General features: G+C 33.4%; 1 protein-coding gene across 2 annotated transcripts; it reads left to right on the plus strand.

Annotated features, from left to right (window-relative positions):
- Positions 1–9,448: 9,448 nt before the first annotated feature.
- Positions 9,449–15,091, plus strand: LOC126702242 (cleavage stimulation factor subunit 50). 2 transcript variants are annotated; one of them, XM_050400908.1, is made up of 14 exons: positions 9,449–9,845; positions 9,936–10,019; positions 10,156–10,286; positions 11,377–11,449; positions 11,565–11,648; positions 11,728–11,814; positions 12,176–12,246; positions 12,454–12,505; positions 12,617–12,674; positions 13,041–13,146; positions 13,249–13,398; positions 13,967–14,075; positions 14,605–14,661; positions 14,733–15,091. In XM_050400908.1, the coding sequence occupies exons 1-14, from the start codon at positions 9,744–9,746 to the stop codon at positions 14,886–14,888; spliced, it is 1,320 nt and encodes a 439-aa protein (XP_050256865.1). In that variant the 5' UTR covers positions 9,449–9,743; the 3' UTR covers positions 14,889–15,091. The 2 variants fall into 2 exon arrangements, with proteins under 2 accessions (XP_050256865.1, XP_050256866.1); XM_050400909.1 differs by lacking the exon at positions 9,449–9,845 and having other exon boundaries at positions 10,166–10,286.
- Positions 15,092–25,585: the final 10,494 nt, after the last annotated feature.

The following is a 25,585-nucleotide window of genomic DNA, read 5'->3' on the forward strand; positions in this document are numbered from 1 at the left end:
TTTGAAGGTTTTCTTGAATCATCACAAGAGAATTCGTATCAATAATAAAGAAAACATAAGTAAAACCATGTTACACGCAAATAAGAATAGCAAGTAAAAGAAAAGAAGAAGAAGGTAAATAGAGGATTCAAGAGGCCTGAAGCAATCAACATAAAGACAAATGAGACAACTTGATTTTTTTTAGCATTATAACAACAAAGAAGAACTTTCAAATTTTTATTCTTTGGTGTCTTTAGAGAGAGAGAAAGAGTGAATCAGAGGAAAAATTAAATTAATTGTAATATGTAATATTTTTTCTTACATAAATCCAATCCATATGAAAAGGTTTTTACCTAAAATAAAAATTCATACAATAAGGTGTGACACTTTGATTCTTTTTTTCTTTTTTTTTTTTAATTTTTATATATAGAGAGAAAAAAGAAAGTGAAATTAAAACAACCAGACATGTAACACTGTAAAGGATATTATTGTCATTGTGCTATTACTTGAAATTTTAATTGAATTTCCAAATTTTAAATCCCAATAATATGTTAATGCATGGTGGTGGGTTAGGGATATTTTTGGAACCCAAACATTATGTAGGCCATAGATCAATGAATGACTATGGAAAAAATAGGCTTGTGAAATGAGGACAGCAAAGGCTGTGGGCCACAAGGCAATCGGTCTCTTATTCTATCTCTGTCGGTGGGGAGAGAATTCAATGACTTGTACACTGGGAAATACACAGGTTCTTTTGGGTTTTCCCTTCTGTATTGTGACTGTCCAGCTCTTGCACTAGCCACCAAACTGAGATAAATTGATATTTTATATATTATATTTTTGTGTTTTTGTATTCTGGACCAATTATTTGATTTGGGCCCCCATTTTATACACCAAATTGTGGACCATTCTCTTAAAGTCTTTAACCAATTTATTTTAATTATGGTATATTTTTATTAATCAACCATGTTTTTTCTCCTGTGTGAATGAATGGTACCGACAAATCATATGGTTCATATGCGTTGCTTTCAATTAATCAAAGATATTGTGTTTTTGTCAATCTTTGCACTTTAGAGCCATAAATAAAGTATAGTATGAAGTCTGGACCCATCAAATGAGGTTTTGATTGTCAATCTTTAACTACGGATTTCATTATTACATACATTTTTTACGAATAATGTGTACAAAAACTAACATTATTTTGATCATTAAAAAAAAAAAAAAACTGACATTATTTTGGGATGAAGCCATAGCCATTTAGAATTTGCATTTTATTTGCCTAAACAAAGCCATAGGCAGGGCAGGAGCTAGAAATTTTTGTTTGGGAGGCCAAGTTGTAGCACTAACATATTTATCAAGACAACTCTCCCTCCCACACACACACACACACACACACACACATATATATATATATATATATACACTTTTTTATTTGATAAGTTATATATATACACACGCCCAGCAAAAAAAATAGAGTTTAGTATTTTCAATCAAAATTATATTTGATGGCGATCTTTCATAAAATAAAATTCATTTTTTCCATTTCCATAGTAAAATTCTTAGAAAATTTCATTTTAAATACAAATTGGGTCCGTTTGGATTGAGCTTATTGTTGCTGAAACTGAAAACTGAAAACTGAAAACTGAAAACACTGTAGTAAAATAATTTTTAAATGTGTAAATAGTACCGTGGGACCTATTTTTAATATTTTTTAATGCGTAAACAGTGTCAGCACAATGTGTGAATAGTGTATTTACTGTTCATAACAGTAAAATTTGTCCCCCTAAAGTCAACAAATGCGGGCCAAAAAAAAAAAAAAATGTAAAACGCAACTCTGGAAACGTGGACGTAGGATTCATCTGAATCCAAACGCCCTCATTATCAAATTTTATACTAAAGTAAGTAAAAAATCTTTCAATTGAACTAATGAAATTTTCAAAAATATGAATGATCCAAAACTTAGAGGAATAAATTAGTCTCCAAACATATTTGAAGCTATCTTGCTCTAACCTATTATGTGGCAATTAAAGACACATTTCATGTATAGTTTTAATGACAAGATTTTTTTAATGAGTCAATAACTTGTTAATCGCCACATAACGAGTTAAAAAAGATAGATTCAAATATATTTGATGCTAAACTTTATCAAATATTTAACAGATATAAGAGCACATTTTACAATAAAAAATAAAATTGTGAAAATAAAGTTATATCTTTATTACTATTAGACCAATTATTTTTTTTAAGAGCATCATTGGACTAATTCAAATATTTGGGGGAACTCTTATTTTATAGACTAAAATTTGAAAACATTAAAAAAATTATATATATTCAAAAAAATTTCAACACAGCTTCGCCCCTAGCCATAGGCCATAGCCACTAGTTATGATGCATTTTATTTTTTGATAAGATTTTTTTTTTAAGAATCATTTTTTTGATAAGAATTTACTTAGTACTTATAATTGCATTTAAACATATCATGTTTATAGTAAAAGGACTATTTTTTTTTTTTTTTATACAAGATAGAAATTCTACTTTAACCTAATCTAAGTATATATGTATGTGAAGCTCCCTTTAAGAAATTTGAACCACGGCCCTTGCCCCCCACACCTCACAAGCACTTATACTTGTAGAGTGACAAATTTAATTGTACTAAAGAATGTGCCCGGTTGCATAAAATAAATAAATAAAAGAATGTGCCCCATCCTCATAAAGAAAATATAGGGTTTCCACAACAACTAATAACTACTAGTCGCTAACCCGTGCGATGCACGGGATAATTAACACATGTTAAATAATTTCAAGCATTTATTACCTCTAGCTTTTCTTCTTCTTCTTCTTCTTCTTCTTCTTTTCCTTCTCCTTCTCCTTTTTTTTTTTTTTCCTTTTTTTTTTTTGTATTTACTCCATCTGTATCTTGCATAGAAATCTCAACCATCTTGCCACAATCCATAAATAAAATAAATAAATAACATTATTCATCATGTAAAATTTCAATTAAGTTCATATATTTCCTTGTAGAAAAATGCATAGCACTTCATAGGATCTATACATTGCTATATATTCTAAACCTTACCTCTATATATTTTTCTAGCCTTATCCACCAAAAACCACACTCCATATAACCCTAATCCCTTCCATACACTTACAAACTATAGAAACAATTTAGAAATATGAAACAACAAATAACAAATCAACTATTTAAACCTAGGTTTTCTATTTCCTACTTGGATAATAAAATTCCCAATACCCAAAATAATACACTACAAAATTCTCACAAAAAAAAAAAAAAGAGTCTAAAAACTCTCCAATCTCCTCCCCTCCATCGACTTCTCTCATGTTGCTACTCATTAAGCCATGCTTTCCACACGCCCAAAACCTTGTTAAACTCCTCAACCTCTATTTATAATAAGTTATTGTCTCTCCTATTAATCATCTGTCAATTGCATATGAGGATTGGATTTCTCAACTAACCCATGCTTGATAAACCAATTAAAATCTCAACTTGATAATAAAAATAATCAAAGCTGACATTGAAGACTCTCTCAAATTTGAATAAGAGGCTAAGTATTACCTATGATGCTAAGTACTTCGTACCACAAATTTCATGGGAGCTAAACAAAGACTAAAACTAAAGAAAAGCACAAAAAAAAAAAAGAAAAGAAAAGAAAAGAAAAGAAAGATAAGATATTAAGAAAATTACCTGTATGCATATAAAACTGATGATGTTCACAAGTCAAGTCATCATTAGCAACATGATGCGCTTAATTTCAACAATATCCAGATGCCGTAAAAGCCTGAGCAACTTGACTTTACACAAGATCCGTATGGTTTAATATATATATATATATATATATATAGATAATGATTTTATATTATATATTTGTTGAAATTTTTGTTATTGAATTTTAGTTGAAGTAGAATTTTCAAGCTCTTAAAACATATATCTAGTAGAGTTTTATTTAAACTAATAATAAATATATAAGATATAAAACCTAAAATAAAAAGAATCTAAAATAAAATAAAATAAAAAGTGGTGACGTGGAAAATTGTGGGAGCTTTGAAGACTTCGGTTTTATATATATATATATAGATTAAGCTTTTGTAATACCAATCCGAATTTTTTATTGTACTAAAAAACAAGCCGGCTCAACCTTTTGACAATTTTGGCAAAGGCCTCCAAATGGAAAAATGCCCTTTAATAAACCAATAGTATGTCATATCTTTCTTATAGTGTAGCAAAAACAAAAAATTAAGCCCCCCTCTATTGCACAATAAAATGTATTATTTATTCCCAGCAAAAAAAATGTATTATTTATTTGTGTCAAATGGTAAAAAAAAATAATAATAATTAAGATAAAATTTTATTCAAGAAACTATTTTCTTTCGAATGTTGCGCACTCTAATAATATGTTTTACACTGTTAACAATAATTTAAGGGTGTAAAAATTTCCAATCTATTGAATGCTTAGAAGTTGAAGAGAAATTTTTTTTTTCTATCATATAAAATGAAAATCGGAGCTATAGTTTTAAAGAAAAATTTATTACCACATTTCAATGTTTATTATCAAAAGTTAAATAAGTATTATTTACCCCCCTCCCCCACTTACTATAACAATTGAATTATCCAAAAAAAAAAGTATTATTTAATTAATATTTAAATATAAGAAAAATGTTCAACTCAAAATTGTCTCTTTAGGCCCAAACGAATTGAGCTAGCCCTGCTCAAAAACTTTGTCAAATTGGTTTGGCCTAAAACTTCACGGTGGAGCAATTCAAATATGTTACCATAAACCCTCTCTTTGGTCTGCCTCTCTTGGGCCCGTTTGATAATCCTACTCAACACATCTTTTTCACATTTCAAACACACTTATATACATTTTAACATATTTTTTCACCCACATGTATATCAAAAACACCCAAAATTCCTTTGTTCCATGATCCATAAAACTAAAGGAATCTACATAGTGCAATGAATGAAAGCACATGCTAGCACGTGTTTTTGTGGGAAAAAAAAAAATGTATGATTAAAGTTCAAATCCTTGCACAATCTGTATGCCAGCAAAACTTGGTCTCAGTTCTCTTTTAGTGTTTACTTATACCCTTTTTTTTTTCTTTTTCTTTTTTAATTAAATTAGAATATAATATAATCAATTTGGTATCAAATTCGGATACAATTCTTGTTCTTGTTCTTGTTGCTGTTGATTTTATTTTTTATTTTTGGTGACTCATTGCCTTGTGTCTTTGAAAGTTGAAACTAGAAAGAAAAAATGAAATAGTTTTGTAGTCAAGTGTAGAGGCATTTACTCATCATCAAATTACAAATGGGTACAGATCTGTACGTAAGAGAGCACTTTCATTTTGCTTGCTTACATCTTCAACTATTTAAAAAATGAGGAGAAAACTTGACTATTTAGTTATTTATTTATGGTTTTTCTTGTAAGAAAAATAGGCAATGTTACTGTGACAAAAAATTCTAATTACTCAGTCTTTCTCTATTTCTTATTTGGTGGATAACATTTCTATTGCCTCAATATATATTCATAACACTAATTAATAGGTAGTGTCATTGAGTAATAAATAAAATCTTGATGGGACTGCTTACTTGCTTAGTACTTACCACTCAATATTTAACTAATTATAATATGTTCATGCAGCTGGGATTGTATTAAAATGAAATATTAATAATAGTCCAAGTTTATTTGTCAGTTGGCTCACTTATGGTAAACTTTTTTTTTTTTTTTTTTTTTGAGAATATTTATTTTTAACACACACGGAGAACGGAGAGAGGGAAAGAATGTTTTTTTTTTAAAGAAACTTACAATGATATATATCCAAAAATGCCTTACTTTTGGATATACAACACAGGTTTTAAACCTCTTTAACTCACACTCATTTTCCAATGTGGGATTAACCACTATTTTTTCTTTTGAGAATATTTATTTTTAACACACATGGGGAGAGGGGTAGAAAGTTTTTTAAAGAAACTTACAATGGTGTATATCCAAAAGGGTTTAATTCTTGGATACACAACACAGACTTTAAACCTCTTTACTTATGGTAAACTTATAGATAGTTTTATGTTAAGAATCTAACTATCATTTTAGTATTAACAAGCAATATTCTTCAATTTGGTCCTTATCATCTGGGCCATGAAAATTATTGTCAATGATATATTTAACACATATGATAGGTACAAGTGAGCTACTCAAACATTTTAAATTCATTTGATCTGTAATATAGTCAAGACATTGTAATTTTTTAATAAATTTGGACTTTTGTTTTTGGCCAAAGGTTGGAAATTTTCCCTTTTGTTATTATGGTTGTATCATTTTTTTTTTTTATTTAGTAAATTAAACGGTTGTTCATTAGCTGTATGATAGAGACCTGGTCAATTATAGTATGTGATAAAGATTGATGTATTTTCTTTTAGGTATGTGTAAATGTATGAAGTCACATGTGTGTGTGAGTAGTTTAATCATAATATAAAATAATATCTATTTCAACTTTTTAAAATGAAACCCGAATATGAAGAATCACATTCCAACAAATCTTGTAACTTTGGCCAAATCATAAGAGGCATTTTTCTTGCATAATAGAATTGGTGTGTGCGTGTATTTTTTTTGGGTAAATAAGAATTATATTTTATTAAGAGCGCAGTGGTTGAGAGGTGGGAGGAGGCGGAGGCATGAGGGGAACTGGCCCATCAAACATTATTAGAGACTTGAAAAGGGAAAAAATGGCCCATTACCATCAATTTTCAAAATAATTTGCCCAGAAACACTGTTTCCAAACTATATAGCAATATACCATTTTTTTAGGTACTCGAGCTTGCCAAGCTCGAGTACCATATTTTTTTAATCCACTATCGCCCCATATTCAAGGAGCCCTATAGTGGCGTTTTTAAGCCCTATGGTGACGTTTTCGGGCACTATAGCGGCGTTTTTAAGCCCCATACCAGGTTAAGGGACCCTATAGTGACGTTTTCGGGCCCTATAGCGGCGTTTTCCTGCAAAAAAATTTTTATAAGTTAGTGGCGTTTTTAAGCCCTATAGTGACGTTTTCGGGCCCTATAGCGGCGTTTTCCTGCAAAATTTTTTTTAAAGTCCCCATAACAGGTTCAAGGGGCCCTATAGTGACGTTTTTGGGCCCTATAGCGGCGTTTTCCTGCAAATTTTTTTTATAAGTCCCCATAATAGGTTGAAAGGGCCCTATAGTGGCGTTTTTTGGCCCGAAAACGTCACTATAGGGCTTAAAAACGCCACTATAGGTCTCCTTGAATATGGGGCGATAGTGGATTAAAAAAACATGGTACTCGAGCTTGGCAAGCTCGAGTACCTAAAAAAGTGGTATATTGCTATATAGTTTGGAAACAGTGTTTCTGGGCAAATTATTTTGAAAATTGATGGTAATGGGTCATTTTTGCCCTCGAAAAGGAAGAAATAATATGGGTTGGGATTCCCAAGTCATACAAAAAGAGGTCAAATAAGCAACATCGTGGGTAAGCCCGTAACAACATCTAGGAACATAAGAAAAATGATTTTTTTTTTCTTCCCCTTTTCCATATTAGAGTAATTTACCGAATTAAAAAAAAAACATGTAGGCTACGTTTTAAAATTTTATCTAGGCTGAAAAAGAATCTTAAAGAATGAAGTGAAATCTTGCATTTAATTCTTACTTAAAAGGGGGAGTCTAAACCATTAACGGCTTTTAACACACCTAGAGGGTATAATTATTGGTCCTACAACGTAACTAATTGGTATAATAAGTAAACATAAAAAATGTGGGTTCAAATTAGCTCAACTAGTAATCTTTAATGGTTGTATAAGAGATTTAGGGTTCAATCCCTGCCTACACCAAAATTTGATTGGTGTTTTCAGGAGCAGACGTCATAGATTGAAACTCTTTCCAAAAAAAAAAAAAAAATCAAATAATTGAACCAGCTCATAGTTTGAGGTGTCAAACCCAAACTAACCCTAATCCCTCTTACTAGCTAGATGCCGACCTTCACAGCAAGCCATGATCACTATAAAGCCCCCACATAAAAGCATACCTCCCTAAAAGCAACTGTACACACTTGTTCATCAAATCTAGGGATTCAAATCCTAATGAAACTAGGAATTTGGTAACGCTTGTAAAAAAAACCTCTTTCGAATCAAATGTTTTTAGTTTAGAACAGACAAACTCAACAAAGAAAATCTTAAAGTCTCCTATTAAGAATCTAAGATTTTGAGAGAAAACCTTCGCAGCATGGCTCATGACAATGCTTCTCAACAAAAGTGCAAATGCGTACTAAAGGAATGGGCCTTGGTCAGAGTCTCGTTCATGTCTAATGAGAATAAGAGGAAGTAAGGCCCAATAGCTCCAATGGCTGACTACAATAAGCAAACACTTTAGCCCAGGCCTAAAAGCATGAGCACAAAAGATTAAGCACAACATTTGGTGGTCGCTGCCCTATCAAAGAAATTGGCAATTTCATGTCCAAAACCTTCTCCATAACGAAGGGAAAGGATTTGTTGCAAACTAAGTTACAGTAACTCCTACAAAAATACCCATATGTCAATGTCTTAAATGAAAACTTCCTTATTAAGATTGAATTTTTAGATGAAAACTATATTATCAAGATTGAGTTTTTACCAAATTGCCACTTGACATACATATATTTTGAAGGAATTGCTGTAACTTAGTTTGCGGCAAGCAGCATATCCTTTCTCCATAATGAAAGCAGTTATGCCTCTCATTATAGGTTCATTATGACCATAATGATCATATGGCATAAAATCAATAAAAACCCTTAGAAAAGGGAAATTATTAGGTAGTCTAGGAGCAATGCTCCCTCTCTCATATGAGGGATGGGCTTCACATGTGGGTTCACCGTGAAGCCCACCCCTCATGTGAGAGAAGAGAGTAATGCTTTTGGAGAATATAAGTTTACCTGTAAAGAAGGCCTATAACCCAAATTTGAGAGATATGAAAAGATTACCCCTAATTTTCGTTTAAGTATTGGAGTTATTAGATTAATGCCACTCCCAAGTCCCCACTTTTTTTTGTTCTTGTAGATATCCAGTCACTTGGGGAATTGGAATTGTCTAATCGTTGATTCACGTTAGCAAAAGTTGCACAAAATTGTAACCAAAAAAGGAGAATGGGTAAATTATCTTTTTGGTATCTAACATTTACAGTATGTATTAATTTGATCCTTAATATTTGAAATATGTTAGTTTAGGTCCTATTATTTTGTCATCGTGTCAAAATAATTAACATCATTAAGTAATAAATAAAAAAATTGCAGACATGACTAACTGCAATATTAAAATAATATTTATATGCCATATACCTTATGTGTGGACTGCCACGTACTTTTCAAATTAAAAGAACAAATGTACATGAGGAAATAATCTTTGTGGAGTTAATACGGCGGCTTTAGCCGATGTAAGAGCCAAAAATGTCGATACAATATCACCCTTTTGGTAGCGAAAACAAAACGGCTTTGTGAACTGGAACTTGGGAAACCCTTCCTGACCTCTTCCAATCAAACTGTAAACGCAGACACAAGCAGCCTGTTACTTACATAGAATCCAATACAGTACTTCAAACTTCAAACATTGTCAAACACTTCCTGGTGTTCCAAACTCAGACATTCAAGTTCAAATCACCTCTTCTATCTCTCTGTAAATATCAAATATCTAAATTTGAAGATCTGGGGATCAAAGAAAAGTGAAGTGGTAAAACAAAAGAAAAGGGTTATAGCCTTATAGGTTGAAATGGAGAACAGCAGCTTGGAGGAGACTCTGCAAGATGGGAAGCTCTACAGAAACCTCAATTCTCTCATTGTTGCTCATCTTAGAGACAACAATCTCAACCAGGCAAAGCCAACCAACCTCTTCAAACTAATAGTTTCTAATGTGGTAAAGGTTTTAAACTTTTTGTGGGTTCCTTTTATTTTTGTTTTGTAGGCTGCAAGTGCAGTTGCTTCTGCAACTATGACACCATTGAATGTCGAAGTTCCACCTAATAAGCTTCTTGAGCTCTTTGCTAAGGTTCTTATTCTATTTGCTTTCTGGGTTTTTTTTCTTTTTGGTTCATTCCCTCTTTTAATTTGTATATTGTTGGGTTAACAATAGAAAGAAAGCCTTTTTTTTTTGGGGGGGGTCTGAGGTGATAACATAACAACAGGGTCTTGCAGCGGAGAAAGATGAGATGTTAAAAGGGGTCACTTCATCTGCATTGTATGATTTGGGCACTTCATTGCCTGCTGCTGCATATGGCTCAATCCCTGCTCCTCGAACCGCTACTGTTGATTTCAGGCAAGCCCTTTGTTCTAAATAACTTTCTTTGTCAATTTGACTAAATTCTATTATTACTTATTAGGAGTTGTTGTTTTCCATTGTAAGTAACATAGCTTCTACTTCTACATTAGACCGTGGGGTAGTTTTAAAAAGAATATCTTCATTTTCATTGCTTTTAGGTGGTTATAAATCCAACGCCCCTTAGGAAACAGCCTTCTTCCTTGAGAGGATTTCCAGACTTTGATCCCACACCCTGTCCAGAAAAATAAATTTAATTTTGCTTGTCTATCTTTTGGGAACCCAGGTATTAAAGATTATTGTAGGAATGGAGGTGTTCTTGAGATATAGAAAAAGTCTTGACCTTCACAAGTTTTGTTGGAGAAGGCAATTTTAAGCTGTCATCAGTTAGCCCAAAGTAAGCTAGGAGAGGAAATAAGTTAATGTTCGAAAAGAGAGTGTTTTATATGTTGCCATTGGAGAAAGAGTTCACTTCTATTCATGTTTGGTATACATCAAATGTAGTAGGCAGTTACTTGCTGATAGAGGAGGTCATTCCTCTCTTCCCTCTTGAAATCGAGTATTTTAGATAATCTTTTCTCAATCATGATCAGGAAAATAATACCCTTTGTGAAATGCTTGCTCTTTCATCCTGCATAATCCATCATTTCTTTCTTGCTTTGCAAGTATTGAACCTAAGAGCTACCGCATCCTAACTTCACCACTTGAGTTAAAGCCCATGGGCCATATAAACTATTATGAGGCATTGATTTGTGTTTCTCACTTGTCCAAAAATACATCTTCATATGTTTTTTTTCCTCACATTTATATATTTAATTGTTGTCATCTGTCGTTCTTGCTTTGCTCAATGCGAGTTAGGGAACATGAGGCATCGATATTTTAGAGTCTAAGTAGATTTAATGTGATTAAATATCTAGGAAATTTCTGATGTATGTTAGTTTGAAGTAAATACTTGGGGTATAGAAACATATGGGTACAGCAACGATAGCCCCCAAGTTGACATATTTGCAATACTTCGTTAAATTAATCCTTGTTAAAGAATTTTATTTTTGGTTGAAAATCTGATAATGTATGTCTTTTATCAAACCAGTGCTGTGCAAGATGCAAAAGGCTCATCAAAGAGTTTTCCGAAGCATGAGACACGACATCTTTCAGAGCACAAGGTATGCATTAGAGTAATGTACAATTTTATGCTCTGCTTTAATCTAGTGTTCTGAGTTTTCTATGAACCAATTACCTCTGGGCATCTTATTTGGACTGATGGGCTAAAATTTCTAGAATATTGCCAGATGTGCAAGATTTAGTCCTGATGGGAGGTTTGTTGCCACTGGAAGTGCAGACACATCAATAAAGCTCTTTGAGGTGTTGATTCTTTTAGTCATGTGATTGACTCTTTCATAAACTTGAGCTTTTATTCATAGTTTGCCAATTTCTCATACAGGTTGCAAAAATTAAGCAAATGATGCTGCCAGATGCAAGGGATGGTCCTGTGCGACCTGTCATACGAACGTTTTATGACCATATACAAGTAATTAAATCTTATTGAATAGTACCAATGGCTGTGTGAAATGGTTCAAAAAGTATTTTGTTCGGGTTTTTTTTGGTTGGTAATATCATATTAATTATCACAAAACATCATACATCTAGAAGTTATCAGTTTTTTATTTAGTGTTTGATATCTCAATGTTTGGATCTGAGCTTGGTTCAGATTACCTGAGTAATGTCTTGAACTTGTGATGATTGGATCAAGTTTGTTCTAATCATTTTGGGTAAACTTAAAATCAGCTCTAGGCATTTTTTTCTTTCCTCTTCTTTTTTATTGGAGATGATAACAGGATGTCGCTGTATCTTTCCATATAATGTCTAATTCTTTTCTTATACAATTGCAGCCAATAAATGATTTGGATTTCCATCCTCAAAATACTGTTCTGATATCTGGGGCCAAAGACCACACTATAAAGTATGAATTTTTCTAGTTTTGCATATGAGGTTGTCTTCATTTTATATGGTCTTTAATACCATATAATTTCTTTGACTCATTAACATCATACATATTTTTCCTCCCTCTCCTTTTAGATCTGTTATAAGCTGCTTAAATACTACAGCCTTCATTTATCTCAAATTTGACTAGGATTTTGTTATGCTCCAATTACTGATGCTTTTCCAGGTTCTTTGATTTTTCCAAAATGACCGCAAAGAGAGCATTCAGAGTTATCCAGGTCCTGCTCGTAAATTATTAAAAGCATTAATTCTTGAACTTGGCAGCACAATTTATTATTCAAGTATAGATTGACATTCATTTCATAATTTTTCTGTTTGACACAATCCAGGATACGCATAATGTGCGTTCTGTATCTTTTCATCCTTCTGGGGATTTTCTTTTAGCAGGTAATAATCTTCTTTACATTCTTCAATCTTAAACATATATTTGTTAATCATTTGTCTTAACCTATTTGATATTTTATGCTATACATTAGTTGGTAATTACCTAGATGTTGGGGGGGGGGGGGGTGTGGGGGTGTGGAAGAGCTTGTGCAATTGAACTGATTTATGATAATCTATATTGGAAAATTGCACACCAAAATTTCTGATGCTGTCATAATTTTCTAATAAATTTCTGCATAGGTTTAACTTGATCTACACAGAAGTGAGTAAAATCTTATGTAAAATGTATGTGAATGATGGATTTTAGTACTTCTACCAGAATTCTTATCAGTATCATGCACCCTTAATTTGATGGGGAAAAAATCACAGGAACTGATCACCAAATCCCACATTTGTACGATGTCAATACCTTCCAGTGCTATCTATCTTCAAATGTCCCAGAGATAGGTGTTAATGGATCCATAAATCAGGCATGGTCAACTCAATCTATTTCGCACTTAGAATGATTAATTTTCCATATTTCACAGCTAACTTCGAGGTCATTACGGAAATCAATTCCATGAATCATGCAGGTTAGGTATTCATCTACAGGTGGCATGTATGTTACAGCATCTAAAGATGGTGCTGTACGGTTATGGGATGGAGTAACTGCAAATTGTGTGCGATCCATAGTCGGTGCACATGGAGCAGCCGAGGTCACTGGTGCAAATTTTACAAAGGATCAAAGGTATACCTCATGGAATTACACTCGGTCATGAATTCATGCGTGTATATAGAAAGTGAGGCGAATCTCTCATTATAAATTCTATTAGTGCAAACCAGCTATTTCATGACTGTGAATAACATAACTAATGAATGATATGATTAAATTCTCTTCTGGAATATATGGCTTTAGATGCACTGGACTTGAATGAGGAAGAGATTGGAGGGTAAAGACTGCTGTCACCAAGACAAGGCACTGATACTAATGATGACCTTAGAATTGACTCTGCTTTTTCTTTGTCAGTCTTCTGGCTTATTTTTCATGATCTTCTGCAATGAATAATAACCTTATTTACATTTCAAAGTCTAGCTGCTTTTGTTTAATGCTATGAATGAAAAACATGGTCATGGTGTCCCTTACAGTTTCTAGCTGTAGAGTCCACAGAAATCTAATTGATGAATTAATTGTGCTTCTTAGACACTCAATTCTAGACATTTCTACCTTCATTCTGACTTATTAGATACATTAAGATTGGATTTTGCAACTATTGTGTACTGGCTTTGTAAGATGAATTAAAAAGTTGCCTTTCTAGATTTGTTCTCTCCTGTGGGAAGGATTCTACTGTGAAGCTTTGGGAAGTTGGCACTGGAAGATTGGTCAAACAATATCTTGGAGCTACACATCTGCAGCTGCGGTGCCAGGTATGTACAGAAAGCCTTCTTTTAAAGGTTTGTGCTTTGAGCATCTTTGACAACAGGCATATATGTCTATGCACTCTTTAATAAACCTCATTTTACTGATTCCTCGGTATGAGGCTTCTACAGAACTCTTGAAAAAGGATACTTTCTGGCTAAGTTCTGTTGCCTATGCATCTTGGATAATATTTATATGGTTATCAGACTAGCATTCTATGTTATAATTGCTAGCACAAAACCCCCTCAACCCCACCAAAGTGTGAAAACTGGGAGAATTCTTGAAGTATTTTCTAGGAGAGTGGCGTGCTTCTGGAATCTTTTGAACAAACAAAATGCTTTAATTAGTTTATGCCCTTTTTCTCTTTTAGCCTTCCATTTGCACATATGTTTTTTTATATGAGGAATTGTTTTCCTTTTGAAGAGCAAAGTAATCCTTGGTTCTCTTGATTTTTTGAAAAAGAAAGTTGTTACTTTGGCACTACGGTTTAGTGGGCCAAAAAGTCATATTACCAGATGTTTTAATCCTTTCTTGCAGGCTGTTTTCAATGACACTGAAGAATTTGTACTATCCATAGATGAACCAAGCAATGAGGTTTGTGCAGCTTCCTGTGTATTTTAGTGTAACAATTTTGGCTTCAATTGAGGAATCTTGGGTGGTTGCAGATTGTAATTTGGGATGCTCTGACGGCAGAGAAAGTAGCAAGGTGGCCTTCCAATCATATTGGTGCACCCCGCTGGCTTGAGCATTCACCAATAGAGGCAGCCTTTGTTTCCTGTGGCACTGATAGGTCTATTCGGTTCTGGAAGGAAGTTCTCTAGGTATGTGGGAAATGGGGGTGATGGTGTTCTTACTCCAAGGAAGTGTATATTTAAGAGATTACTGAACATGCGTTCTAGAAGAAATCTGTCTGTAGAACAACATCAACAATGAGAATAGTTGGACCTGTGGTTCTATATATAGAATTTGTATGCATTTTCCCTCCTGTGCACTCGTAATAATAGAGGAGCTAAATTTTACGCTAGCCTTCAACCTACTGTAACCCTCCTATGTGTTCAAATTTTCTTTTTTGGCCCCTTTCTGAAATCCTTAACGATAGATTAATACAATGAATTAATTTACTGAAGTTTTATTTGTGGTCATCTATTATTGAAAGGCTCAGAAGCCACAATGATGTGGCCTTTTATTTCCACACTCGACACCTTCACCACCCCCCCCCCACCCCCCCCAACAACATTTTTTTGACTTCTTGGATGTTTAGTGAGCTCCTGATGTGTTACTGGTTTTATTTGGCTGGGCCCTCCTTTTTATGTCACTTTGAATATGGATGGCATATGATATTTATTGCATTACTCATCTTATGAGCGTGTCTGAGGACATTGGGACTGTGAGAAACTGGAAAAGTCAGGCAAGCTGAGAGTAAACTCGTGCCTTTTTATTTGGCACCATAGAAAGTTAGAGAAAAGCCACTTAGTTTTGTCAAGAAAGAACAAGAAAAATCAGAGTAAGAGACTAGACAGGTGTGCTGTATTGCATCACTCAATTTCTACTATATTTCACACCTGGTTGCTGTTTTATACAAAACACAAATGAAGATGCACAAGCAGTTTTTTTTTTTTTTTTAATCTTCATAAGTTCTAGATAATAGTTACACTCATTCCTAATCCAGCATGAATAGGATATATAAGTTTATGGCACAATAAACCTTAGACAGGTTCATCTTTGCACTTGCTGCATTGTGTGCAAAACTGTAGATTCACTGAATACATCAAGAAGGTTGTTTTCTCCTGAGCAGCAAGTGTAGAGGCATATAACATGGTGGAAAACGTTTTCCCGATCATGGCAACAAACAACAGGAGGCACAGATCACGCAGAGAAAGAGATCTACAATTTTCTTGTAGAAATGACTATGCAGAGGCATGTAACATGGTGGGAAAGCCAAGGAAGAATATGCTAGGCTCTATGAAGTAATTTAGCTCTGCATTTCTGAGGTGGGATACTCTTTGGGTTAGTTTGGATTAGTTTGGATTGAACTTATTTTTTCTGAAATTGAAAATTGAAAATACTGTAGCAAAATAATTTTTAAATGTATGAATAATACCGTAGGTCCATTTTTAATATTTTTTTTCTGAATAAAATGGCTGTGGGTCTCATAAACAGTACATGAACAGTGTTGTTACAGTACTTGAACAGTATTGCTACAGTTGTGAACATTAAATTTTGTCTCCTTGAAACACTTGAAAGAAAAAAAAGAAAAGAAAAAGAAAAATGCTGAACTGAAAATGCAGATGCCAAATCCAAACCGGCACTTTGTATTTCATCTTCTAAGAAAGTGCAGTTTAAAACTTTCAATTATGCTGATCTCCCAAAGACTCAAACTCCTATCAATTTTATATTAAACTCATATATCCAATACAAACAATGTTATTAATGGATCAGAAGAACAGAGATTACCTCACATTAGATTGAGGCAATCAATCTCAAAGGGCCCACCACCTCATTTCTGGAAGCTTACTAGCATGAGCCAACAGTGAAAAGAAGAGTTAGTCAGGACCTGAAAAGTACCAATCTAATCAAGACCACAACAGATCAACTTAATGGTTTGATTAGACATTATTTAAAAAAAGAAAAGAAAATAGCCCTCTTCGATATTAAGAATATTAATGGCACTGCTCCAACCAAAGAGAGCAAAGTCCAACCAAAAGACAAAATCGTAAATAATAAAAAACATTGGTATGGCCTTGGTGCGATAGTAAGTGCCTTTCACCAAAAGTGATATGCTATCAATTTGAGTCAGTGAATCAACTTCTCAAAAAAATAAATAAATAAAAGAGGTAATGTTGCCTGCTATAGCTTTTTTCAAATTCTATAAAAGTGAGTTTTGTGCATTAAGTACAACCTTTATAATTATTAAAAAAAAAAGAAAAAAAAAGTTTGGCTACAACCAAGTATGTAGGCAATGCCTACAACTTCCACTAACAAAAATTAACATGATTATATATTTTGAAAATCTAACAGTTAGATTACATGTTATTTATATTTTTAATACGCATGTCAAATTTTATGCCAATTAGATATTATTTACTAATTGAACCATAAACTTATTTTTTATGCATAATTTTATATTACAAAAACTTGAAATTTAAACATTTAATTAGTGAATTTTGCAAGCATGAGCATAAGAAGAAAATGTAATCCAATGATGAATTTGTCAAAATTAAAATCTTATCAAAAGATATTGAGTGGTTATAACCATTGGCTACATACTAGCCAGATTTTTTCCAATTATTAGAAAAAAAAGAAGAATAAGGAACTGCAATCACTAATACGTAATCGTTTGCTTGGAGAGGCATTGGAGAAAATAAATAGCCTACAATGGGATGAAAACGACGACAAACGATGGCCTAAACATAAAAGATGGGCTCAAGAGAAGAGACTCAAACCAAAAGAAAAAGATAAAATTTCAAAAGATGGGCTACAATTTGCAATGTTTTTGGAAGTAAACCCAAGCTAGATTTTGATTACCCTTGATGAGTATCATAACACCAACTTCTCCAATTTCAAAATTTGGATTAAAACCATTATATTAAAAAAAAAAGGATTAAAATCTTGTCAATGACGTAATGTCTTGCTATCTGAAGCACTTGGTGGACCTTTGCAAACAGAAAATGGATAGTTATACATCAATGTATATAATTGCCACATGTGAAAAAGTTGTTTATATTTATATATTTAGTTAGAAAATTATATAGACTTAGTCATACTTGTTGGAAAGATTATTGTACTAGGAGGACACTTATTGTCCTTTTGATTCTTTCCTATCTTGTTTTAGTTTGTCCTATTCCATACTACTTTTGCTATTATAGATGTATTCTTTTGTATTGAAAATAATAATAATAATAATAGAAAAAAATTCTCTTTCATATTTCTATAGTCTTTCATTCACTCGTGGTCTTTTTTTATAAGCAAAAATGGAGAAAAGATGGAAAGAAATGATAGCTACAGGATTATGATTATAACCTACCAATGAAAATGCTATTGATCCTTATCCGAGAGTTTGTTGACTTTATGTTTGGGAGTTTATAAAAAAATGAAAAACAATGGAATGAAATATAGTATATTTTTTTATAGTATGTATGAGAGTTTATAGAAAAGAAAATAGAAAGGAATGTAATATATAATTTCATAAGTATACCATTCACTTTTTATTTATTTTTTTCTAAAATATGATTAAAATTGGTATTCAACTTTCTATTCATTAAAGGACTGAGGAATAGTGCTTGTGAGGGAATGGAATGGAGTGGTCATTCGCGCATAACCATTCTATTCCTTTATACTAAACTCCCAAACAAAGGAATAGTTAGAATATTCATTAGATATCATCTTTAATCCATTCATTTCTTTGTTATTCCATAAGAAGTGTAAATGTGTAATAATTATCTGTTTGGCATAAGCTTTCTCTTTTTAGCTTATTTGTTTATGTACAACTTTATATGACCACTTTTTTTGTAAAATCAAGCTTGACTTAATATAGTTTGAAACATAAGATAATAATTTTAAATGAAAAAAATATTTAAATATTAATTAAATAATATTTATTTAACTTTCAATATTTTAATTTTTTTTTTCTTAAAAACCAATCTTCTTGCTTTTGAGATGCAAAGTTATTAATTAAATTTTTGTATGTAGGTTTATTAACAGAGAAAATAATAGCAACTAGAAAAACCGAGAGAAAGCATTTTATTGGAAGTATAGAATTTGGGTCAAGGACCTTGAAATAGAGTATTGTAGAGAATCCTACTTGCAGTAATACTTGGGGCTCCACATCGACCCAAGAATCTAGGTTTTGCAACTCTTGTAGGACCTTCAGGCCTACTTAAGTCTGTAAAGTTTAGGACTTATGGGCTTTACGTTCTTTCCCTTAAGAGGATTTATGCTTAGGTTTTACAACCAATTAATAAGAATTCACTGAAACACTTATACTTGCAAACATTATCTCTTTCCTCTGTTCCTGCAAAAGAACCATTTGTGCACAGATCGGTCCAGTAAAACAATCTAGCCTGGTCACAATGGGGTCGAGCCCAGTTCCCTCATTCAGCATCTCATATTTTCTTCGGCCTTTCAACAAACCCATTGCTCCATGATAGGCCAAAAATGTATTGACCCATTGTGATGAATTAATTGATTACTTAGCCAAGTTCATTAATTAATCAAATTAACATACAAACGTGTGGTAGCACAAACAAATCACCAATTTAAATTAAGTACAACGAAAATTAAATTGACACGGTGATTTGTTTACGAATGGGGAAAACCAACACGACAAAAATCCCACCGGGTGATTTTCAGGTCACCACTCCCGAAATTCCACTATTATCACAACAAGAAATTACAAGTAAAGGAATCCCAGTACCTTATACCAACCTATAGTTGAACCCTTACCCCAATACCCAATTGTACTTGTTCTGTAATGACGATTTCTCCTTTTGATGCACAGCTCCTAGTACGTGACTAACCAATTGCGCGGATCCCAGTACGCGACTTTAATCACCAACTAGAGAAGTTTGTTGGTTGCAAAGTTCTTCAGTTCATCCCAACGATAAAGATCAAGAAGATACTTGGTCACAAAACCTTACGGTGCACAAACACAACAACTTCTTCATAAGAATGATGAACTAGGACAAAACTCTGTCTCCAGTTACAAATTGCTTAAACAAACTTTGCTCAACACTTGTGCAACTTGTGTCCACTTTGACGGCCCTTAAAATAATCATTTTATATGTCTAGAGTTGTGAGAAAAGAAAGCCCAAACACATTATCACGAATTAGAGTCAAAACAAAACTGAAATTCTGTTTTTCATAAACCTTGACAAATGCCTATCTGTTGAGTAGCTGTCGAGCCACGGGGCTGGAATAGCTCTTTAAGCTCGATAGATGGCTAGTTGTCGAGTTTTAATGACATGCACTTTTCAGACTTGAATCTTGGACAGACTTGCATGGCTTCAACACTTGATCTTGAAACACAGTTTCTTGAAGTATTAAACATATCCTAAATCTACCCAAATACAAGTAAAGTGCGTTTTGTTAAAGGATTAGCCAATTACATAAAATAGTGACATATGTTCCTAACAAGTGAATCACATATGTTCTAACAATCTCCCCTTTTGGAAATCCGTGACAAAACCACAACGAACAAATGAGATATGAGAGAAGTCATAAATCACTCAACTCATATTCACTTGTTGAATACAATAAAATCTATCCTAACACAAACTCTTGAAAAACTTTGCAAGAAGAGAGTTTATGGCAAGTAGACTTTGACAATCTGTATTTCTGAAACACTTTAAACAAAACTCATCAAGGCATCTTTATGTGAAACAGAAATAATAGATTGCATACAAGTAATAAGAAGCATGTGCATAAAGAGAGAAAAGAAACAACACATGTAAGGGTAGGTGAAAGAAACATACATCAACATATATAAAGAAGATAAGTACTATGTATGTCAATAATGGTCACAAGACCCATATACAAGAATAAATGTATCTAAAATAAAGAAAATAAAAAGATACATGTAATCCTCACTACATCCCTCAAATATCAACATTCCCCCTAACAAAAATATCCTATACTAACTCTCCCTCTAAGAATGACTACACTCATATCCAAAACTACTTCCCTTTTTTTTCATGAGTGACAAAGGGTAAGAGTGTCAAATAGACATCTCATCGGTAGAATTAGCATCTCCATCATCATCATCATCATCAGAAGCATCATCGTCATCACCATCATCATCATCCTCATCCTCAGAATTAGAAGCCATTAGAAGAGGTGGAGGAGAAGCCTTAGGAGAAAAGCCACCCATGACTACCTAACGTCATGTAATACGGCCAACACGAATGTTCACCTGATACAGCTCTGTAGAGAGTGTATCAAGGAGAGCATCCATGCGCTCAAGCTGCGCCATGATGTCTCCGAGTGTCACATCGCTCGTAGAAGAGGAGGGAGCAGATTGAGATGGAGCCGAACAGGAGGGAGGAGCTGTTGACCCAGATTGCCTCGACCTAAATTGCACCTTGCTATGTTTAACATTAGCGTAGTCTATGGCACACATAAAAGTGAAATGGTCGAATGCTGGAAAGGGAACAGAAAAATGGCGTAAGATCCTCGTGATAGCAGAAAGAAAGATGAGCTAATCATGGGACGCTGAATCCCTATAGACATCTAGGATAGATAGAATAAAGTGAGATGGAAAATCTATGGTAAGATGCTGAAAAAAGGACAACAAAAATCGAGCATGAGGCTTTGTGATTGAGTTATAGTGAGAAAGAGGGTGAAGAATGAATGTCATAACCATGTTAAAAAACTGAGGACCTTTTGCAAAGTCCAAATAGTAAGTGAATTGACGCTTACCCCAATCAGAAGGGTGCTCACAAAAAATGGATTTGAGCACATCTTTGGACACTGTCCTCAGACGCTCACAACCAGGGTAGTCAAGAAACTCTACCCTAAAGACATGGAGCACATCCGCAACAAGTTGCGGTGTGACAACAATGCGCGTACCTCGAATGCGAGTATGAAAGAGAGGTACTGAAAAATCAAATCTATGCATGTTAGAGTAAAACTCTTGGATCAACACGGGTGGACATGTGACCGAGACGTTACACAGTGACTCCCAACCCCGACTGTGAATGACATCGGGTAGGTTAGTGTCGGTGAAGTCTGCTAGAATGATTTGGTGTTCAAAATGAATGCCTTATCGAGAAAAGTTCTTTGAGAAGGCCTTACGGGCATCCTCATCATGGAATCGAATATGTGAAGGAGTAGGATCAGAGGAAGTGGATGCCTTAGAATGAAGAGGGTTCTGGGATGGAGTAAACTTACGTCTAAGTGCCATAGACACGACTAACGTAAACAAAAAGAGAGGGAGAGAGAGAGACAATCAGAAAAGTCTTAAGCAGTTCAAATATATCAAAATATATTGAAAAGAAAGTACGTATGCATGAGAAATGCATGAACATGTGACATGCAATATAAAAGGCATCATGGGCTCAGCCCAATCCAATCCTATGAGCACACAATCAATTTGCACACATCTAAATACATGATAATACTGTTATAATGCTTATGTGATGCAATGTATGAGATTTTAAACTCATTTAAGAAAAAACCCATCCCAAAATTTCAACAAAAACTCATCAATTTTGAAAAACCCCAAAATTTTTCAAAATCCCCAAAACCTAGGTTTTAAAACATGAAATGCATGTAAATGAGAGAAAAGAAACTTACCAAGGGAAGGGAAAACCTTGAAAAAGCTTGAAAATCACTTGGGAAAGAGGTTTGGAGTGAGAGAGAGTGATTTGGGAGGTGAGGAGACAAAGCTATCGAGAGAGAGATCGAGAGAAATAAAAACCGGATCGCACAGAATCTATATATAGAGGTTTAGTAAAGGTCGACAAATATAGGTGTCGAGAGGTGTTGAGACATCTATTAAGCCAGGTGTCGAGAAAAAAAAATGTCGACAGATGCAGCTGTCAAGGATCTGTCGAGGGACAAATCAACAGAAGGCTAAAGGAAGCTCGATCAATCCACCAGCTGTCGAGAAGTTATCGAAGATCCAAAAGAAATCTCGATTGATCCACCTAGCTATCGAGATTGCGATAAGAGGAAGGTGAAAAGCTTAATAGATGGCCAGGTGTCGAGGAGGTGTCAAGAAGTTGTCGAGATTGCTTAAAAATAGTTTTTCAAGAAGGGAAAAGCATAGATATGAATGCAATCAAACATGCAACTCAACTAAGGATCCAAACAGCATTTTAAGTTCTCAAAATCATCTCTCAACAACAATTTTAAGCACATAGATCCCAAAAACACACACACTAAACAAGTCTAACCAATTTTATATTTCTAAAATAAGTTAAGACAGTTTAGTGAGCATACATTAACACATGTAAATCTTGTGATGGCCAAATCACATTGTATCTGCACATGTATTAGGAGTAGCAAAGAATATTGCGTGCTGTGTGTGAAAAACATCGTAAGATTGTATAAGTGTATACATGTTATGACGATTTGAGATATGAGAAAATCACTTTAACTCACACACAATCATAACTGTTTGATGGGGACTATCACTTTCGAGGCACATCCTATAACTCCCACATCTCCTAGACTACACACTTGCAATCATATTTAAAGTATTTTGATCTTTTTGCTTTTTATTTTCTTTGCATATTTTTCTTTTTAAGCAAATCATGCATGGGCATATAAGAGAGAGAAAAGAAATATTCAATGATGGTAAGCATTTGACATTCCAATTTTGCTATGCCTAAGCACACAAATGTCATTGATATTGCACTTTTGCTATGCCGAAGTATACAGATGTCATTTCATGATTGGTGGGCAACAATGGTGATGGTTATTTATGGCTTGTGAAGTAGAGAAGTAGGAAAAGAGAGAACTGAGTGGGAAAAAAAGGGGGTTTACCTACTTTACCAGAAGAAGCAGTTGAATTGAAGCGAGAGAGAGAGAGAGAGAGAGAGAGAGAGAGAAATGGAGGGAGGAGAGTGAAAATCGAAGTGAGTTGACTTGAAATAGAACGGTGTATAGTTGTAAGGATGAGTGTTGAACTGTGCCGTGCTGTGCTGTGCACCAACGGCGAACTTTTAGCACTGTATTATGTCCTTTGATTTTTGAAGCACAGCGAGCGAAGTAGCAGAGTGGAAAAAAAAGGGCGGCAAAATAGGAGGTTTTTTCTTCGGCTCCAGATGAAAGAGCCTGAATCAAAATATCAAATTATGAAGAAGATGAAAATGAAACACGCAATGAAGCGAAGCAAAGGAATTGTTACAACAAAGATGAATGATTAATTGATGGGCCCGGGTTGGGTTAGGTTGGGTTCGTTGGGGCGGACTGTGCAGTGTGCACTGCTCAGTACTCTGTGTTGTTGTGACCAGTTCTGGTGTTTGGTTGTTGGGCTATGCTATTCCACGTTCCGACCAAATTTATAAAATAAAAAAATTAATTAAATTAAATAAATAAATTTACCCCGCCACATAATTTGTTGCTTGTGCTAATTTTCTTTTTGCTCTTTTTCTTTTCCTTCTTTTTGTAAGATTTCTCTCTCTTTTTTTTCTATGATATGTAATACAAGGTAAGTTTCTTGGATTCCTGTTTCTTGTCACACGCAAATTAGAATAACTTTATACAAATCCAATAGCTTAAAATAGGAGGGAATATTAAGTTTGTGTTGGATATTTTTATAAAAAATATTATATTTATTATAATACTCATTTATGTGTATCAATTATCCCTTAATGTCAAATACTTGATTGCTAAATTTTGAAATTCAAATATAATTCAAAATTTGAATAGCTTTTGTCAATAGTTTTAATCAGAAACTTATGAACATTAACGTGCTATTAATACCATAATTGCCAGCATATTTGGTTTTATTACAAATATATACTTTCCATTCTAAATTTTTGTATTCAAACGTTCTTATTTAAATATGACATAATAACGTCATATATGGAAGATTTTTTAGCACTTAAATGTACAACTACTGCTAAATTATTTTATATTATAATAAGTTACCATATATACAGAAATGGTTACTATTTGGTTTAATGGAAAGCGGTCAAATAGCTAACAATTTTTTGTAACATATATTCATAAACTTTTGAAAAGATATTATAATAATGGGCCTTTAAATGCATGGCATTATGATCCTTTCCTTTTGTTCTCAATGTACAAAGTTTGGCTAAGAAAACTTTTGGTATCCGATTATATTATATTACATATATATAAATAAGGCTATTGATTATATATGTATATATATATATATATATATATTTTTTTTTTTTTTTAATTTCAATAACTTTATGACTATTTAATTGATACCAAACGTTTTATTTTTTGGCTAAGGACAAGTAACATGTCTAGTTCTATATATATGGAAAGAAATAAAAGTTTCAGATACACATATTTTTATTTTTGAATTAAAAAGCTGTAGACTCTTCAAAAACAATTTTTTATTGTCTTAAACTAAAGCAATAAGAACCACAAAGCTCACTTGCTTAGTTGTGCATAGAGATGCTCATCTAAGTTACAAGAGATACAAAGTTTAGAAAACTTTGTTTCAATGGCCATCCAAGGTACACAAAACACACATTGTTTTTGTATTTTTCTAATTTTTCATTTTTTTTTAATTTTTATATGAAAAAAAATTTAACAAAACTGAAAAACAAACAAAAACATGTTAACTAAAGCAAAGCATAAAAACTAGACTGACTCAAAATAAAAGCAAAACACACAAGTTATGCAAAAAAAAAAAAAAAAAACACAAAGAGAGAGAAGAAAGTGATAGAATCATTTGGAGCCCTTTTCCTTCCACATCTTGGAAGAACCTTTCCTTTTATTAAACCCTTGAATCGGCGGTAAGGGGGAATAATTGAAACCGTTCAAGTTCGAAATGAACATGAGGGCTTTGAAAAGATCTCCAAGGGGAGCAAGAGAGGAT

This window comes from Quercus robur, chromosome 10 (assembly GCF_932294415.1).
Source record: "Quercus robur chromosome 10, dhQueRobu3.1, whole genome shotgun sequence".
Classification (NCBI taxonomy): domain Eukaryota; kingdom Viridiplantae; phylum Streptophyta; class Magnoliopsida; order Fagales; family Fagaceae; genus Quercus; species Quercus robur.